Source organism: Aulonocara stuartgranti (genome assembly GCF_965226115.1).
Source record: "Aulonocara stuartgranti genome assembly, chromosome: 8".
Classification (NCBI taxonomy): Eukaryota; Metazoa; Chordata; class Actinopteri; order Cichliformes; family Cichlidae; genus Aulonocara; species Aulonocara stuartgranti.
The window spans coordinates 10084235-10105149 of record NC_138959.1 but is presented as its reverse complement, the minus strand read 5'-3'; the positions used below and the strand labels follow the sequence as shown (position 1 = coordinate 10105149).

Here is a 20915-nt window from a genome sequence, read left to right as displayed (position 1 = left end):
TGTGGAGTTGGGTTGCACAGAAGCTTGCAGATGCACGACAGCCAACAATGAGGTTAAATATTATTTTTTTGATCTTATTAAAGGGATCTTTACCTACATTTGACATAATAGGACAGGAAAAAGAAAATACACATTCACAGAAGGAAGAGGACTGCACAGTTTTTCACAGCGCATCACTACACTTATTCTTCTCTTGCAGTCTCAGCTCATAGAACACCAGTCATTTATATCTTATCAAGACGTATGCTCTGTTCTGGAAGTTGTTACACAGTAGAAAAACACACATAACTCCACCCAGCTGAGACCTCCTACATCCTCATACTCCCATGAGCTTTTCACACGCCCCCAGCATTCACTACTGCATGACAGAAAACACCAAAACACCTCACATTTCTCTCTAACTGACCTGGCGCTGAACCCCCGAGCGGACAGACAGGTAAAAGCGTTCATATCAAATGTGGAGCGTGGACCAGAGACAATATCAGAGTAAAAGACACAAAAAGAAGACAAACTAGAAAAGTGAAACCACTCTGTGGACCCTGGCAGACTGAAGTGATGTTGGTAATGACACTAATGATGCTGCTGATCGTTACGATAAAGACGGCAGCAGCCTCGGCGCGCGGCTCTGAAATGGACATTAGACCTGGATTTCATCCCAGTTTGGCCAAACAAACCTCGTGCCCGTCTTGCCAGGTCATGTTTGGAGTCACGGCGTTTCCCTCCAACATCTCCAGCGCCCAGTGCCTGTGAGTACACACAAACACACAAGCACACAGAGACTCACACACAAAAGGATCCACTGGTTGTGGATCCAGATGTTTACTTTTTTTGCCATCATTGTTAGATTATATTAAGCTACCATGCCTAATCATCATCAATGTAACATTATAATACAGCGCTGTGCGGAATGAAACTTTACTGTATGATACTGTCAGCTGTTTGTTATTTTTCTTTGTGTTTCATCCTGATTTTAAAGAAGCACACTATTCATTTAAATGAATTAAATTAATGTGATGTAATATTTAAAGTGTAACACTGCTAGAGTGGTGAAAAATTCATATAAATCCCCTGAAAATTAGAAAAGCCCATAGAAAGCCTTCAATGGAGTGTCACACATGTTAATAGATTTTATTCCCCATTCTGTTTACTGTTTTTAAGGAGATGTATGTACCAGTTTTCCTCGGATTACATTATTCCCCCTCCCCTCTAAATGAAGTCTACCTATCACCTGATCACCATTCTTTTCTGGTAATTGTTTGCAGGCAGTATTTGATAGCATGCTTACACTTTTCTTTCTTTGAGACTCACAAGAGCTAGAAAAACTAAGGAATAGTCAAGTCCAAACCAGCAGAGCCAAAAAGATACCTTTCTGTCTTTACCAAGCTTTACTAAATACATGATCCCAGATATTCAATAATGCAGCTTAAAAGTTTTTCATTCCTTTTTGAGTACCCGCATCTCTCACGCTCCACACATTAAGTTTAAAATAGACCCAGTGATGTAATTCGAGTTTTTTTTCTTTCTGTAGCTTGAAAGTTTGCTTTCAAGAAAGCCTGAAACTTTAAACCTGAACAACCACAAAGTACATAAATTATAGCTTCTGCTGTTTTGTAGTCTGAGCTGATTTCCTTATGTGGAGCAACTTTAATTTGTATAATTGGCGACATCCCTCAAACTGACATGCGAGTGGAGCAGCAAATGTGTCTATAAATCCCACCACCCATTCACCATATTAAAGCTATACAGTAGCTATGAAATGTTTACAAATTTGAATCTCATCCGTGAACGTGCATAATCATCCGGACGTTCCTGTCTAATCCTCGCTCATCTGCCTGGACGAGTGGTTCAGTTTTGCTCTCAACTTGACTCGGTTGGTTTCATTAAACATTTAGTGATTCGGGGAAATGCATGCAAAGTTTTTCTGCTCATCCTCGGCACCTTGTAGCGCAGCAGCAGCTACTTACTATTGTTGGCCACTGAGCAGGTAGCCACAGGTTAAAGACCCCCCGCTGAGTTTTCTTGTAAACAAACAAAATGAAGGGTTTAAAAGTCAGAGCTTCCCACCAGGACAGTCTGGGTTATGAGCTTGCAGTCTTTTTCTTTTTCTTATGCTACTTTGTGTGTTACTGTTATCAATCAGCAGAATACAGGATGAAACTGTCGAAGGATTGCGCATTGTGTTGTCTGCACTATAACACGATGATTGCCTTAGCTGTTGCCCAGTTATGATAAAGTCCTGTTTGTACATTTTTTTTAATACAGATTAAGCAATCAAGACATTCATTCATGATTTTGGTACCAGGAAAATGAGCAAAGTTCCCATCTTTAGTGTAGAGAAATCCAAGCCTCAGGTAAAGTTAGGGCTGTGCGATATGACCAAAATCTCATATCCCGATATAAGAATTCTATCGTCCGATAACGATATAAATCACAAAAATGTAACATTTTCTGTAAATTCTGTGAATCTCGGGCAGCTCGACTTGCGGGAAGTGTTCCAGCTGTGCATCATGTAGCTGGAGTCGAGTGTTTTAACCGATGCATGAAACTATACATTTTTAGACATAAGTTGTAAAGGCCACAGTTTTCTTTGTGAGTATTGCGGGGAAAAGCCTGTTCTAATGTTTGAGTCTAAGGTTTATTTTTTAGGACCTGGCAGCTCTTTTTTAATTCTCATCTGTAAATAATCTGCTCTTTCACGTGATTCAGTTTATTTTGAAAAGTCTCAACAGGATCTTGAGCTTTATTGTGAAAGGTTTATGTGGAACATAAACAAGCGGACACGCGATGCTGTTACAGTCGTTGTTGCTAACGACAACAAATAAAAACAGGCGCTTGTCCGTCCCTGTGGTTATATAAAATATAAGAGAAAGAGAGAACTTTAAGAAATTAATATAGCCACTACAGTGACCATCAAAACGATGAAAAAATATTGCCGTAAACAGTTTATTTTACAACACCACGAAACAAACGATAGCGTAAAATGAAACTTAGACGTTTTTATATTGTCATCCGATATATATCGTTATATCAAACAGCCCTAGGTAAAGTTATTTCTACTTTCATAGTGTCACTTTAACCTGTAGTGCTTGATTAAAGGTGACATGATTGATTTAGGTGTCTCATGCAGATCTGAGGGTGATGCCACTCATAGTAAACAGTGACCTTTTGCTTTGGCTGCTTAAACATTTGCAAAGAATCTCAAGGCCTTCCAGAGAAAGAGACAGGGTGAGGTGAAGATTAGAATCACCCTAAGCATTTATTCAAACTTCTATCGAAACGTACACACGAGCAGTTTCTCCTTACACAATCTATCTTTCCAAAAAAACAGAACAAAAAAACATAGCCTATGAGTAAATACAGCTGACACACACTCAAGACAAGGACACACTTGTGGCAGAAGAAGCAAACATCCCTAGAGATGCGCTGCGATCTCCCAGGAGGCCATGCGTGTGTTCTCTTCTGCTCTATATTTTGCTCGAAGGTCAAGGCTCGGGAACAGTGGGGATATTTGCAAGTATGCAGTAAGTATGCTGCAAGTATGCAAGACCACATGCAAAGAGCTTGGGAACTCGTGTAGACTTTCTTCACATATATTTTGTTTCACACATGAAAAGAAAAAAAATCTCATCGTGACTGAGTAACTGACCTTCTTCAGTGGTCAGTGTGCACACAAAGCCCCTGCGAGCCTTGTGATCAGTGTGAAGTGCTGAAACCTGATGTGAGTGGCTGTTTCTGCATCAACAGGGAAGTTAAGCAGACGCAGATCAGAGAGATTCAGCAGGGCGCCTTCTCCAGCCTCCAGCACCTAATGGAACTGTAAGTGTGCGCCTGTCGATTATGTTTGTTCTTCGATGCGGAGCATAATGTGCTGAGGAGGTCAAAACACACGAGATATGGATCATCCAAACAGACGGGGAATAATTCAGTTGCATTCCTGGTAACACAGCCAGGAATGCCACTGTATTCATTCAATAAAACAATTGATCTCCATATTGGGGATCAATTTTTTTTTATTGAATGAATAAAATCACTTTGGTCCACATTCATATTTAACAAGAGCTGGAGTTATAGATATTGATTTTGTACTCATGTGACAATTTGTACATGGTGCCAATTACGTTATCACTTTGCTTTCTACATAAATATATTTCTACAATAAACTTTTATAATTAGCAAACAGTGATTTCAAATTAAATTGTTCTTTTTTTCTGCTGCTATGAATCATTTTAATTAGTAGTGATTAAAATATTGATCAAGCAAGGATCAGTTGTTCAGCTTCAAAAGTGAAAATAGTTGCAGGTGCTGACTCTTACATGTTAAAGTGTAAAAGAAAGCAATCACAAGTTAAAAAATGTTTGATAATAGATTGAACTTTTTAGTTGCCTCTGTTGTGATTTTCATGATTCATCTGCAGAGTTTATTTAAGAGACTTATTGATTTTAAAACCATAGGAATTGCAAATAGAAACTGTGTTTTGCACATATATTTAACCTGGGTGTGTCCTACACCCAAAGTTTGTTTTTATTTTTTAATAACTTTACAGGAAAAATCCGAGGATTCTGTCTGATTTGAGACATCGATTACAAAAAAACCCTCCTATAATAACTTTTATATTCTTTACTTTTTCTTTTACTCGTCATTACTGCCAACTACAGGACCATATCCGAGAACGACATGCTGGAGAGTATTGGTGCTTTTGCCTTTTCTGGCCTCCCTCAGCTCACCAAAATGTGAGTATACTGATTACTAAAAGCCGCTGACTGCATAAAGCAGATTTTATCCTACATGTTTGTGTTTAGTCTTTGTAATGGAACATGAAGAGCTCCGGCCTCTGAGGAAGATCACCCAAATAGTTGAGAAGTTAAGCATCCGAGGGGTGGCGGAGACAAAAAAAGACTCCAAAGAATGAGTGTGAATGAATAATAGACCACATGATTTTTTAAAATATATTTCATATTCGTGTGTTTCCCTCAGTTTAATATCTAAAAATGCTGCTCTGAGGAATATCGGGGCTTTTGCTTTCTCCGACCTCCCTGAACTCAGTGAGATGTAAGTATAACTGGCAGGATAATAGCACCTGTGAAACCCCGTAATTGCAAACCAGTCATTTATATTAATGAGAATCTGACTGAAATATGTTTCTTTCAGAATCTTAACAAAGTCAAAACACCTGAGTTCCATCCACCCCGATGCATTCAGGAACATGGCAAGACTACGGTTCTTGTGAGTACTCAGTGAGAGTTCACATTTCTACCACAGTTTGTCTCTCAAAACTGATTGTGAGTCCAAAATAGGTCACGGGTGACAGCCCTACTTCTGATGGCCCGCAAATGATCAAAGACATTATTTTTTAATGAGCTTGGCTCCCCGGTGTCACCCTTCATCCCCAACATGGGGGGGGGAAAGTCTTTTTTTCCACAAAATGACTTAAAGGCCATTTCATGACTGCTACTTTAATTTGTTGCAAACAAAAAAAAAGTATTATTTTATGTCTTTTGAAACAATCTCAAAGTAGCAGTTTATAAAGAACACTGCAGCGCTCAAATCCCTTACAGACATTCTTAACTGTTACTGTTTGTCCCAATTTGTGAAAACTGGGACACATAAACAGAAATCTGTGATGGAAAAAAATAAAGCGATTGCTTTTTTAAAGAGGGCCACCTTAGTGCAAGTTTAGTTTGTTTTCAAATATTTTCCTTGGGGGTCGTGGGGGTGTTATTATGCTTGTTTACGGCTCCATATTGTTAATATAGCTTTGCAAAATTTGCAGTTCAAAATACTCCTTATTCATCTTATGCTGGGCCTTTATGCAGCCCATGGAAATAATCCATTTCATCTTCTATGAGCAGGTGGGTGAGGCTCTAGACCAGGGGTCCCCAATCCCAGTCCACGAGGGCCGGTGTCCCTGCAGGTTTTAGATGTGTCCTTGATCCATCACAGCTGATTTAAATGGATAAATTACCTCCTCAGCATGTCTTGAAGTTCTTCAGAGGCCTGGTAATGAACTAATCATGTGATTCAGGTGTGTTGACCCAGGGTGAGATCTAAAACCTGCAGGGACACTGGCCCTCATGGACTGGGATTGGGGACCCCTTCTTTAGACTTAGAGCCAGACCTGTGTAAGAGGATCATAATAGGAATTCTGGCCCTCTTTAACATCACACAGAGCCAAAAGTAGAAAAAAAACTGTCGGAGCAGCCTGAAGCCTGAGCTTTTGGCTCACAGGTATTACTTGACTATATGAAAGTAATTCTTGCCTCACAGCAAGAACGTCCTGGGATTGAAATTGTACACCGGTTAATGGGTGATTTTAAAAGATTTTAAATTGGCTGTATAGGCGCCTACACCTGATTTAGAATATTTTAAATGGCTGATCCTGTTTCCTGATCCACTAAAGGAAACACGAGAAATCAAATCAGAAGTCACTGACTGACAATCAAAGACAAAGACCAAGGAAACACTACATATACATACACACACACAGATAGGGGTAACAGCTGGTTTCCAGTTGGTTATTAAACAGATGAAAACAATCAGACAGTCTGATGGCCGAATGGCAAACAATCACAAAAAGAGGTAAACGTAGGAAGTAAAACCAAACATAAAACAGGATGTAAACAAGAGACAATTAGACATGAGGGCTACGACTAAACGTGATAGGAGCAACAGGAGAACATAGAAAGCAGGAGAAACTACATGCACAAAGAAACATAATATAACCCACAAATATAGCAGGGACCGAAACACAACAAATGGCCTACATTACAAAAACACGTTGGACCTCATTGGTAAACGGTGCCTATGCACCAATCTGTGCATAAACCATGAATATGAATATTTCATGCACAAATCTGTGATTCATCGTAGCCCGAACCCTAACCTTTAATCCAGGAGTTCTCAAACTTTAAAGGGTCTTCATAATGTTGACATCCAATTAGCTGGTTCAGACTTAAAATCACTTATCAACATGGAGTGACTCAGAGATATATTTAGTATAATTAGCTACCTGGCTGGTTAATAAGCCAGGCTACTCAGCAGTTGTAGCTCAGCGCCCCCTGAGAGGAGCAAATGTTTTCATGACAGACTGATGTGAAGTGTCACAATTATATCAGAGGTTCTGCAGTGAAAATGTGGGAGGAAGCAATGGATACGTTACACTTTTGTTATTAGTAGAAAGTTTCTCCATTAGTATACATGTCTCTTTCAAGGAGCAAGACTTTATTGTAATTCTTTAAAGTTATCTTGAGCAAAAGTTCTCCAGGCTTTCTGAAGTTTTTCTTTAGACACTGTTTGCTTTTTTTAGTCATTTTTATTCCACCTGACCATTTTCAGAGGAATGGGTTTTTGTTTTGTTTTTTTTTGTTTGCTTGTTTTGTAAGTCACGTAATGCTAAAATATGAATCATAAGCATGAAAAATTCACCTAACTTGGGGGAGAAACTAGAGTTGTATTTTTAGGCAATTTGTTACTAGCTGCCACAAAAACACATAATTTGTCCCCATTTTTATTACTGAATTTTTTAAAAATGCCAATGATAGCACACAGAGCAACGAACATAAAATGGCATTTTTGCACCAACAATGAGATTCCCGAGAATCGTCTTTAAGTTATGTTAGGATGGCAGACACATCAGACATCAGTATGTCTTTGTTATTTTTTAATCTAATTTATTACAATGGATGAGACAGTGTATGTGATTTTATCACTGCTACTCCCTGCTTAGTGTCTGCTTTTCAGAGGTTACAATTTAGTAACATGTTCTGGTTAAACCTTTACTTTTACATCACAGGACTATCTCCAACACCGGGCTCAGGATTTTTCCAGACTTCTCCAAGATCCATTCCACCGCCTGCTTTCTGCTGTAGGTCTCAGTACAATTACAAAAAACGATCTCATATACACGCCTCCACATGTGAATTTATAGGCTATTATATGCATACAGAATTAAATACTCCCATAAGAAATCACACCACTAATCATATATTACTGCAGTAAGAATTCAGCAGTTCTTACCAAACAGACTATCAGGAACACGCACCATCTGTCCCTAGCCGTCATCCTTTAAAAATCCATATTCAAACTGTCTCCCAACTGACATCTGTCATCTTCAAAAAGACAGTGGATTAGACAGGCACTGCTGAAGGCTTCCTAATGTTTTACACCTTCTGCTGTTTTGGGGGGGTTTTCCACTAAAAAATGTATTTCTACCACTTACTTAGCAATAGTGGTCATTTATCTTAAAGTTTTTGTTCTTTGTACTGCTTAGGGATCTTCAGGACAACAGCCACATAAAGAGAGTCCCTGCCAATGCCTTCAGAGGCCTCTGCACTCAAACCATTGCAGAGATGTAAGCGATTCATCTTTCTTTTTTAGAAACACATCACCCTCACAGATCCAAGTGGGCATTACATGCACAGTGATGAATGTTCCACGAAATGCTCTTTGCCCTCACTGAGTTTCTCCTTTTTTCTGTTTCATACTCATACTTTTATTGCCTTTTATAAATTTTTGTGCTTTCCTTTTCAGCTGCAGATCATTAATCTAACATAAAATTACATTTTTTTGCTTTTTGCATATGTCACAGATTGTTTTCTTTGAAAAAAAAAATGAAAGCATTAGTGTAATTTTGAGATAGCAGTAATTAATTACCTCTATTTAAGGCTTCTTGATGCTTTCACTCAATCATTTTCATCTGTAAAAAAAACTGCTGCTAGTTTAAAAATTAAGATTTTAAATCAACCCACATACTAATAGAGCAATGTTGTACAGAAGAGTGAGCCAAAGGTTCTCCACAATGATGTAAGAGACCGATAAAGTCATACAGAAACAACTTACCAAAGTTATGCTACTCAAGGTGATTCTACAAGCCACCAAATTCTGGGGAGTTTAGTTTTAGTGTTTAATTTTTAACAGGACTTCAGAGAGTCCTACGAAAACTTTGTTAGCAGTCATTTGGTAGGTACAGATCGAAAATTTGAGTTAGCATTAGTTCAACCATGACAGGTTCCAGTAGTGAAGATGCAGCTTAATTGCTAATGAATTATTGATATCAATCCCGTATTACTGAAGCCAGTGTGACCTTTTTGATTTTAAAAACCTTTGCTGACAGCACTACTTTTACTTGTAGCAGTAGTTTAGCTGTTTGTTTAATGTGCATAAATCACCAGGAGCTTTAGCCAGCAATAGGTTAGCTTAAAAGTTAGCTTAACATAGGAGACAGCAGTGGAGCCACATTTCTGTATAATTTACTGTATAACTTAATTTATAATTTATCTACTAATAAAAATTGTATTTGTTCAGCTCTTGTGGTTTTACAGGGATGATATGTCTGACTATTTCTTGGCTTTAAGTAGCTTATCGGGCAGTCAGGAAGTTACTCTACCTATCCAACAAATAGTCTGGCACATAACCTCGTGTAAAACTGTTTTGATTTGGGGTTTTTTTTTTTTACACTTTCAAAAAAACAATATAATGTGTTAACTAATGAGTCTTACAGGAGGGAGTAGGTGGATTTTTTAAACCTTTGAATTGTGCCAGGCTTATCATTATTATTATTTCCTTCCAGGCTTTGTACTAAGCTAATTCAGAAAGGGTGGTACCAGTTGAAGGAAATAAATGTCAAATTTGCTTTTACATGTAAAATATGTAAGTATGTATCACTAAATGCCACTCACTCATCATTCCTACAGGAATAAATGCACTCTGCAGTCCCAGTTACCTCTTATGAACTCTGATAACTGGGAATCAAACTGCATAGTCTTCAGCTTATGAAGAGCAAAAAGTCTACTTTAAATTCTGTGTCTGATAAATAAATATTCGTTCAAATTCAAAGCTTCAGGGCCATCATTGGTAGGCTGTGACTCTCTGCACCCAGACTTCAAAGCAAGTTTATTATTCTGTGACTGCGCGGTAAAAAAGCGAACAAAACCATCTTTGTTTGTGCAGCTTTTATCTACAGAACTCGATGTTCTCCAATTCAGTCAGCAGTGCCGGGCTAGTTGTTATTATTAACTTTTTTTCCTACCAGACTTTGTGCTATAGTAATCCAGAAGGCTGCTGGCTGTAAATTAATAGAGATGGATAAAAGGATGCAATCAGCACTCAGCAAGAAGAAGCTGGATTTTTTTTCCATAAATGCAGGATCCTTCCAACAAAACATTTTGATGGCAGCGTCTGAGATCCATACTGTTAAATACAGAAGAAAAGTAGGAAGCAGAAGAGGCAGTAGAAGGCGACACAATCATATCAACGCTTTACTCAGTGTTGCACTAAAACTCTTTGTATTTGTACAGCTTTACTCACTGAGAACAAAAGAAGTGCAAACACTAAAATTGGCATTGATAGCTAAGTAAGTTTACAGTTGGAAATGTTCTGTGTTGGAGCCACATGACTGTAATTTGGCTTCCCTTTCTAATGACAGACGGCTCACCAGAAATGGCATCAAGGAGGTGGCAAGTGACGCCTTCAACGGAACAAAGATGCACAGATTGTGAGTCACAGGCAGAGACACAATTACAAACAGAAGATTTTAAAAAAAAAACATACACATTTAACTCCACTCTCTCTTTCTCCCTTGCTCTCAGGTTCCTAAGAGGCAACCGACAGCTTACTCACATCAGTCCCAGTGCCTTTGTGGGTTCCAGTGAGTTGGTGGTACTGTAAGCATGACATTCAACAGTAACTCATGCCTAAATGATTCACCCTGCTCATCATACCTTATTAAAGTCAGAATGTTGGAGAAAGCAGGGGGTGGGAGATGATATCTGCACAGACTTGGAAAATCTTTACAGATCTAAGATTAAAAATAGTTTAGGGTCAGGTGAACATGATGGACTCTACCTGGAAATGGAGATTTCTGTTTATTCCCCTAACAAAGAGACATGTCTACTGAAGTAAGAATCAGACAAATTATTTGTTATTCTTTTGGACTATCATCACTGTGATGTTTTTTTTCCTTCACTCCCTGGCAGTCACTTGGCAATCAAACAGTAGCTTCTCTTCAGCTTCTTTCTTTTCTTTTTTTTTATTCAGCTGGCACTTCTCTTAAATCCAAGTGCATTTCATGAAAATTTATATTTTATGAACTGATCAAATCTCTATTACAGACAGCACACTAAGGGGAAGAGAAGAATCTGTTAAAAAGGCAGTTCACCCCTAAATTAAATTAATGCATTTTTCCTCTGGGCTGTGGTGACATTTATCCATCTAGATTGTTTTGGTGTGGGTTTCCCAGCTTTGGAGATATTAGCTGTAGAACTGTTTGCCTTCACTTACATGTGACAGAACTGAAAGACACTTGCCTTGCGGTGCTTAAACCATAAAAAATATTATAGTACTGTGCAGAAATCTTATATTTTAGAGTGAAAATTGTAAATGGATGCAGCGATTCTTTAAAACAGTGTAGAACGCAAGTGAGAGAGAGTTTGTCCTGACCTAACCCGCACACTGTGATAACGATTTGCACCAGAAATTTCACCTTCAGATTCATCACTCCATAAGACCCATCCACACTGATTTTCAGTCCAGTTCTTGTGTAATCTGGCATGCCTCAGCCTTTTCTTCCTGTTTTGCTTCCTTAAGAAGGGCTTCTTGACAGCCATCCTTTCACTGAGAGCATTTCTCATGAGCCTTCAGTGAACAGCAGATGGATAAGCTGAAGGGCCTGATGCGTCTCTCAGGCCCTGTGTCACGTCTTTGCTGGATTTTTTTCCTCCCATTTCTTATGGACAGGAAGTTCAAATGTTGTTGTTCATCTGCTGTCGATAGTTTTAGGGGCTGCTACTTCTTCTTTTCTCCTCCACTTGTCCAGTTTCCCTCATATTTCAACACATTGAACACAATAACATGATTTGCCAAGCTTTTGGCTAACAGCTCTTAGGGAATCACCTTGGCTAAAAAAAATGTATTTTATGCCTGTCAAACTGCGGTATTATTTTAGTATTTCTGGTATATTCAGTTGAAGAAATTGGAACAAATGATGTGTTTCTGTGACAGGCTGCTTGTAACAAAGTGCCTAAAGATACAATTTAGAACTGGTTCTTCGCTGAGATTTTTGTTATGTATAGACACGGCACTAGTTAATCACTTGAGTTAGGTGCTATTTTTATGCTTGAATGATTCATAGCTGAGTGTTCAGTAGTTGAACAAAACAACCCAAGTTTCCTTGTGAAAATGGTAAGTTTCAAGGATCGGACTGAAACTGAGTGAAAAAGCAGCCAATGTCCAAAGAAAGACTGAAAGTCCTTCTGAAAGCCTGGAAACTTGTTGCTGAAGACCACTCTGTAAAAATTTTAAGACACCAGGAGACGAAATCGTAAATGCAGTGGCACGAGTTAAAATTCAACTCAAGGCCCTTTGTCGCATGTTTTCTCCTACTCTCTCTCCTAGCTTTGGTGTCCAATAAAGGCAGAAAAAGGCTTAAAAATACCAAGAAAAAATGTCTCTTTCCCAAAACATGGCCAGGTTACTCAACAACAAAAACATATTGACAAAGCTTCCTGTGAGCAGGAGGAACTGTTTGCTTTCTGCTGCTTCCATTACAGCTCAATCGTGAATGGAGGCCATTAAGGTTTATCATTATGTCTTATAATGTGAACATGCCCCTCATTACAGGGAAATCCCATCTTCCACCAGGTGATAAGGCCTTTATGTAAGTTCCCCAAAGAAGGTCCACTCTCTTATGTTATGTCTTATTTCTTCTTGGTTATCTCTGCCAGGACCTACTCTTTAAAGTCCTTGTGATATGTTAATTTCCCTTTCAGGCCATGTCAACCTTGCGTAGGTTATCTAGGGCATTTTATCCATCTCCTCCACCACCAACCTTTGAACTCTTGGGGGGCAGTCACTATTTTCTATGTTCATCAGTTGAGCTCTGGTTTTTGAGATGTGGTCTTTGAGTAGAGTAGAAAGAAAACAAGGTTTGTTGAGTTTTTAAAAGTTTGTTTGTAGACAATTTAACTACCTCAAAGAAAGACTCTATTACGTTCGAGAAATGACAGAAATTTTGACCAGAAATGTCTTCAAAACCAAGCAGCTCACACCAAAAGAATTACTTCAATAAATACCACTAGAGCCCAGAGGAAAAGTATGTCTGTTTGCTTCTTGGGGGTGAACTGTCCATTTAAGCATGCTATTGATTCCGGAAATAAAATTTTAACTCACTTTTTTTCTCCGCTTGCTTCTGCAGAGACATCTCTGAAACAGCCCTTGCCTCTTTGCCAGACTCGATCCTTGGAGGCCTCAAGAGGCTGATCGCCGAGTCAGCCTTCAACCTGAAAGAACTTCCTCCTCTTCAGCTCTTTACCAAACTGCGCCAGGCAAAGCTGACATACCCATCACACTGCTGCGCCTTCCTGAACATGCACCGAAACAGGTACGCGTGCTCTGCCAGTCAAAAGACACCTGAAGATGTTTTTTTGGAAATTGTATGAGATTTGGGGGAAGTTGCTTCTTCACTTTGTTGCAAAGAGTTACCTGGTAGGATTGAAACCACTCTTACTGTTTATTAAATGTGGCACTACAGTGTGAACTGTCTGTGAAGCTTATATTCAGTCGCTTCAATCCAGTGGCTCTCTCACTGTGGGGTATAAAGACTACAAAAAGGCTGGGAAAAAAGCTATGAAGTGAAACTAAATTTAATTGGATTTTCTTTTGTAAGCGAAAATATAACAAACAAGATTTTTGATGCTGTTTTGGATCATAAATAATAATGTGGGCTGTTAGGCGTGAAGCATTTTTGCCTTTTGAAGTGAGGCATGCCAGGAAAATGTTGGGAGACACTGGGATGAGCCCTTACATGGACGTACACAAATGTGTGGGTTGGTTTGTTTTATGGTCTTTTCAAAATCCTATTTGTCCATTTCTGAGTCAACAGCTCAAGCAGTTGCTGAAACAAAACTCATTTACTTTGTTCCTGTGTTGTCCACTTTGTGTGTATTGTTGTGTACTAGATCGGGATGGCACTCACTGTGCGACAACCCCGAGGCTAAAAATAACCTGCACTTCTTCAGGGAACACTGCTCCAACTCCACCTCCATCACCTGCAGCCCAGCCCCTGATGACTTCAACCCCTGTGAAGATATAATGTCTGCTGCCCCCTTACGCATCCTCATCTGGATCATCTCTGTCCTTGCCCTGCTGGGCAACACAGTAGTTCTCCTTGTATTATTAGGTATGTTATGTAATTAAAAGGTATTTGGATATTTATGTCTAGAACACCTAAATAAATATTTCTCCAGCTCCATCACTGGAACTGACAGATCTTCAGGCCTTTCTGGTTTAAAGTAAACCCAGGAAAACTTTTTAATACATTGTTTACCTTCTCAGTTAATCTATTTTATCAGAGACCATTTCCTGAAACCTGACCAAAGACTTTTTCCCCGAAACTTAACCAAAATGTATGAAAGCGTGTTTCTGCCACTTTATTTGGCTATAATTTAACATTTTTGGCTATTAACTCCATTTTCTGAATTAGGTATCTCAAACGTTTGACTTACTCAGAAGTTTTAGTTAGTAAGTCAAAACCTTGAGATGCGTAATTTAAATATTTGAGACAATAGCCTTAAATTTTGAGATATTTTGAATTTGGGTGTTGTTAGCAGCGAAGGCAGGAGGAACCCAAGCTGTGGCTCTGCTGCTCTGATCAGTCTGCAGTTACACATATCTGTGTGAAATACGCTCGGATGCCCTGTGGGTTCTGAAACCTTTCCTTTCATGTGCAGCATAGGTTTTGGGGAAACTGTAGCCATTCTGAGGGATTAGACACATGGACTAGCCATCCTTTGCCATGGGCCTCGAAAAGCCTCAGGCGCACCTCACAGGACACGCAGTTTCAGAAATGCTCTAACCCAGCTGTTTAGCCATGACAGTTTACTCCAAATTGTCTGGAAACTTCCTTTTACTTGCCCACATTTCACGTTTCCAAAGCAGCGAAATAAAGAAGTGACTGCCCATTTTCTGCTTAACATATCCTACAACCCCATTAAAGGTGCTAATGCCATTGCTACCATGTTATTCACCCATTTAATATTTAATGTTATGGCTCATTGGTACTTTGGATCTGCTAAGTGGATTTTATTGCTGATATTTATTTATTTGTCTTCTTTATCTGTGATCAGGCAGCCGCTATAAGCTGACTGTTCCTCGATTCCTCATGTGCCACCTGGCCTTTGCTGACCTCTGCATGGGCATCTACCTGGTAGTCATTGCAACCGTGGATATGCTCACACGTGGACGGTACTACAACTATGCTATAGACTGGCAGATGGGCTTGGGCTGCAATGCTGCAGGCTTCTTCACGGTGTGTATTCATCACATCACATCACATAGTGACAACGCTCATTCAAGCATGTGTTTGAATTGTAAAGTAGCGTGTCTGTGTGTCATTTACAGGTGTTCGCCAGTGAGCTGTCAGTGTTTACCTTAACAGCAATCACCGTGGAGCGCTGGCACACCATCACGCATGCTCTGCGACTTGACCGCAAACTTCGCCTGAGACACGCTTGCATCATCATGACAATAGGCTGGATCTTCTCCTTGCTGGCTGCACTGCTGCCCACAGTTGGGATCAGCAGCTATGGCAAAGTGAGTGTTAAATTTCACCACTACATGCTGATACAATTACTACAAGGTGGTACTTCACTCCTTTCTTAAACCAACCATCACTCTACTTTTATTGCTCTACTACTTTTACTACTACCGGTACTCCTAATACTGTAGGTGTCTGCTAATTTAGCCTGCCAGTCCATAGTTTATATTGTTGAATTATGTCAAGACCCCCGAATACTGTTTATTGTTTTTATTTCTTCATGCAGGTGAGCATCTGCCTCCCCATGGATGTTGAGTCCCTGGTCTCCCAGTTCTACGTGGTCTGTCTTCTCCTCCTCAACATCTTGGCGTTCTTCTGTGTGTGCGGCTGCTACCTCAGCATCTACCTCACCTTTCGCAAGCCTTCATCAGCGCCAGCCCACGCCGACACCCGTGTGGCTCAACGCATGGCCGTCCTCATCTTCACAGACTTCATCTGCATGGCTCCGATCTCTTTCTTCGCCATCTCAGCTGCCCTCAAGCTGCCTCTCATCACCGTCTCAGACTCCAAGCTACTGTTGGTGCTATTCTACCCCATCAACTCATGCTCCAACCCCTTCTTATATGCCTTTTTCACCCGTAACTTCAGAAGGGATTTCTTTCTCCTCGCAGCTCGCTTCGGGCTGTTTAAGACTCGAGCGCAGATTTACCGGACAGAGAGTTCCTCGTGTCAGCAGCCAGCGTGGACCTCTCCAAAGAATAGCCGTGTTATCTTGTATTCCTTGGCCAATACGCTAAGTCTAGATGGAAAACAAGAGTGCTGACTTTTACCCACATTTACAGGTATGGACTTTTTGCCTTGATTGCATATTATATCGATACAAACAGGCTGCTAATTCCTTAAAATGATGCCTCAGATCATGAATTTCGATTACTACCTGGGAAATTTTTTCTGTCTTCTTAGACCAGAAAGATCTAAGAAAAAACACAAAATTCAACCAAGTGAAAGGCAAAAGAGCTGAGAACTCATTTTTGACAATTTGACCCAGGAGTCTGCAAAACACAGTGATTGTTAAAATAAACAATGCTCTTGCTCTTGCTTCTGTTTGTGCTCCTAATCTGATTCTGTGTTTATTGGGCTTGAGCCAGTGAAGGCTTCCACTGAAGACTGCGCTTCGGTTAATAAATAGCATCCAGAGACCCAGCTCTCAACAGAAGTGATGATCCTCCATATAAAGATCTGGGTCAGTTCAACAAAGAAGTTGATGCTTGTCTCTGTGCAAGTCTGAGATCTCTGTTAGGGATGTACATGTGTGGTCAAGATTAGACTTCCAGGCCATGAGACCAGAGGTGTACAAGTCACAAAAAGCTTTTTATAAAATTATATTTATATGTCGCCACAATCTGAGCAGTTCAGACCCAAGAGAAAGCATGCATACCTACCATGTTTTCACCTCTCCTTTAAGGTTACACATAAATCACCATGTTTCAATCATAATAGTATCAGCTGACTATTCAGCACAAAGTAGACACAGTGTTCAGTGGCGTGTCTAAACTTGGTTACCTGAGCTATGCACTGCAGCAATCCATGCAAACATGACCACAAAAGAACTAATTATACACTCACTGGCCACTTTATTAGGTGTACTTGTTTGGCTGCTTGGTAATGCAAATACTTAATGAGCCAATCGCATGGCAGCAGCTCAGTGCATTCAGACACATAAACTGGGGCATTTTCAAGATTTTTTAAATGTGGTGGCATGGCAGAGACCAAGAATACAGTAGAGGGGGGAATTTAAATATTTGATTTGCAAAAAGATCAGAAAACTGACAGAAATTATTGGGTATGATTTTTGGTGTGCAACCCTGTGTTTTTTATTACAAGTTTATTGTGTGAAAAGTGGTGGAAAAAAAGTATTTAGACTTAACCTAAGTAAAAGTTGTAATTACACTTAAACAGCTTAATAGTTCACAAGTTATATAATCAAAATGTATTCAAAGTGCCTAAAGTAAACACACTCTTTATATAGAATGGCTATTTTTTTCTCGTCTCTTTAACGAGGCAGCTGTTGATGAGTTTGATTCCTGATATATTGTTCAATAGGTTCATTTATAAAACAAATACAATTAATGTACAAAATAAAAAGAAGCTAAGCTTTAAAATGAGTATTATGTAGTATGAAATTATAACAATTGTATCCAAAATAAAATGGAATCAAAAGCGGAAAGTAACATAACAAGGAAGCATTTAAATAAAGTACAAGTACAATAAATCTCTGCTTCAGTAAATTACTGGAGTAAATATACTCACTTACATTTCTAATTGTTGATACCAAGCTTTCATCCAATGGTGTTGACCATTGCAAGATTACTAAAGGGGGGGGATGCCACTCCAAGCTCCTCCCCCTCTAAACATGCCTCTATGTAAACGTAATCAAGACAACCTGCTAAAGTCCAAAATGAGCACCAGAATGGGAAAAAGGTGATTGGAGTTAATTTGATAGTGTCATTGTTTATGGAGCCAGATGGTCCCACATGTCGCCACAATCTGCTGGCCGGACTGCAAACTGATAGGATAGCAACATTAACTTAAATAACTTCTGTACAATCAAGGTGTGCAAGTTATGTAAGAAAACTGGGCATTGCTTAGTCTGATAACTCTTGATTTCTATTCTGACGTTCTTATAGTAGGTTCAGAGTTTGATGTAACGGAGCAAACTGAGTCACAAAGCTCAGATCATCTAAAACTGATTTCTTGAAAATGAAAAGGAGTTCACCACAGTCACCACATTTCACTCCAGCAGAGCACCTTTGGGATGTAGTCAAATGGGAGATCATCATCACCAGTGTTGGGTAAGTTACTTTAAATTAGTAACTTAGTTACATTACTAGTTACTTCTATCAAAAGTAACTCAATTACTTCAAGTTACTCGTTACTTTCAGAGTAACTAGTTACTAGGGAAAGTAACTTTGGTTTTACTCAGAATTCTCTTGTTAATGTGTTGCTTCCGTAACTGGATACCCAGCAAGATTGCCAGTCTTCTAGCTTGCTTACTTGCCACAAGTGCACTGTGCCACCTACCAATAGAAAGGAAAAAATAATGTGCACATTTCCACAAGAGAAATCCCACGCCTGATTCTATCCTAGCCTGCTTTTCACATCCAACACGAAAACTGCAGTTTCGATTGTACTCAGAACTCGGAAATTCTGCCTTCTGAATAGGAAGATGTAGGTAACACCAGACTGAAGATGAGCTGCATACAGGGCTGGACTGGGACAAAAAAATTGTCCCGGGCATTTTGACTAGAGACCGGCCGCCATTATAGGAAAAATCATAAAGTCTTTGAATGAAAATAAACACTGTTGTGACAGTGATGTACACTGTTCTGATGGTATATATGTATCAATCTATCAATTGTTTGTTGCAAGACTCAGATAATTATTTTTTTTTAAAGTGAGACATTTTAAATGAGAATAAGAAAGTATTTCTTTGTGCCCCCCTTTCCCTTTTAATGCCCTACATGCCGATCAGCTGATCATTGATCAGTTTCATTGAAGTATAAACAGGAGAGGGAGGGTGAGAGGATGAGAGAAGAAGAGGCAGCTGTGCGGCGTAAACACAGAATAACTCCAGCTGTGTGTCTTTGTCATTGTAGCTGAAGTCTGGGAGAAACTGTTCCTTTTCACCTCAATACGAAACGCGTAATATTTTCTCTGAATACAAGATGATTCCGTTTTTTACGGGACGGTTGGCAACTCTAATAATTAACCTTATGAACAAAATAAAGTTCAACATCATTAACTTCATAGCACCCACCCAGCTGTATAGAAACTCCGTCATGCTAGCTAGCACGCAGTACGAAAAAGTCAGCATAACGAAAATAAACTCCACCTAAACTTGGTTCATATCTGACCCAGATGGACTGCAGGTTATAACTTCTTACCTGAAGTTCAGTTCACCTGACACTCTCGGACCAGCGGCCGCTTCGGGTCTCTCCTCCTGCCTCCCTTTTCTTCATCCACTTGCTGGCTTTCTTCATCCACTTGCTAATGTTATTGAATCTGTGGAAGCTCCGCGATAGCCACCACACGAAGTAACGAATAACGAGCCTATCTAAATCCCAGTAACAAGTAACGCGTTCCCGGTTTTGGCATAATAACTAGTTACCGTGCTCGTTACCACAATAATAACGTAGTTACTGTAACGCGTTACTTAATAACGCGTTAGTCCCAACACTGATCATCACAGATGTGCAGCTGATAAACTTGCAGCACCTGTGTGATTCTATCACATCAATATGGACCACAATCTCTGAGGAATGTTTCCTCCACTCAATTCCAGTTGAATTTCTTTTAAAAATTAAGACAGTGTGAAGACAAAGGGGTGTTCAACCTAGCAAAATGTACCTAATAAAGTAGTTAGTGAATGTAGTTGGACTAAATCTGGGTCAAACAGCTCTTCTAGACACCCATGGGTTCCTTTTAACTCAAGTGACGTGCCAGATGGGTGGCAGTAAAAGAAGAAAAGAATGGAGGGGGGAGAAAACTAATGACTTCATCTACTATGTAACAAACACCATCCGTCTGGCATCCCGAGATAATCTAACAAACTAAAATGCTCCAGAATGGTTTTTAAGCAGGTTGGATGCTTGAGATTTCAGCATATGCACACTGCAAAAAAACATATTCATTCAACATTCAGTGCTGTGATTGAATGATATTCATTAAGAAGAACACTGCAGGGACCTGCTGATTAACAATCTCCTCATACACCCAGTCTACTGAACCTCTCAATGTCTACAATTTGCCACCAACTCTGTCTATTTTGTAAGCCACAGACCTGTAATTATCTTTGAAATGTAATTGTGTTTACGTTTTCAAACAAACATCCCATTAAGTGTCACTTTTGAATCTGTTTTTCTGAAGAATATTTCAATGTGCTGTTTTTTACACTATTTTATAAAGTGTTTTATTATATCCTCTCTGCTGGAATAGAATTTGTATGATGAATGTGAGCGTTCGAAGAGGCGTGACAAACAGAAAAGCTCTCTCTCAGACACACACACATATGCGTGCAATAATTGAGCTGTCTTTATCTAGCAATGCTGTCCTTCAGAGCATCCAAAGCTTTCAAGGACAAAGTGACCCTCCCAACCTCTGCTCTGTGCAGCAAAGTGGGTGGGTGGGCGTAGGAGGAGAGGTACGCAGCTGCTCTTTCTGCTTATTACGGGGGGGTGGATATAGCAGCTAGATAAGCTGTGCGCGCACGCACTACACACACACACACACACACTAGCAACCCACACTCTCAAGGCTGCAGCTGCAAGAAGGAATCCAAGACCATCTCATTGATATGGATACACTGCCTCCTACATGCCAACATTCAAAG

General features: G+C 39.6%; 1 protein-coding gene and 1 long non-coding RNA gene across 3 annotated transcripts; one reads left to right on the top strand and one right to left on the bottom strand.

Annotated features, from left to right (window-relative positions):
- Positions 1-329: 329 nt before the first annotated feature.
- fshr (follicle stimulating hormone receptor) lies at positions 330-20508 on the top strand. 2 transcript variants are annotated; one of them, XM_082543390.1, is made up of 15 exons: positions 330-746; positions 3745-3816; positions 4656-4730; positions 4975-5049; positions 5149-5223; positions 7790-7861; positions 8267-8347; positions 10421-10489; positions 10584-10658; positions 13187-13372; positions 13950-14170; positions 15117-15298; positions 15391-15582; positions 15813-18371; positions 19776-20508. In XM_082543390.1, the coding sequence occupies exons 1-14, from the start codon at positions 556-558 to the stop codon at positions 16347-16349; spliced, it is 2103 nt and encodes a 700-aa protein (XP_082399516.1). In that variant the 5' UTR covers positions 330-555; the 3' UTR covers positions 16350-18371; positions 19776-20508. The 2 variants fall into 2 exon arrangements, with proteins under 2 accessions (XP_082399516.1, XP_082399517.1); XM_082543391.1 differs by lacking the exon at positions 19776-20508 and having other exon boundaries at positions 15813-16102; positions 16198-16308.
- LOC309712541 lies at positions 18191-19785 on the bottom strand. The gene is made up of 2 exons (XR_014278321.1): positions 19471-19785; positions 18191-18603 (listed from the first exon to the last, which is right to left on the bottom strand). It is a non-coding gene; the product is annotated as an uncharacterized lncRNA (long non-coding RNA).
- Positions 20509-20915: the final 407 nt, after the last annotated feature.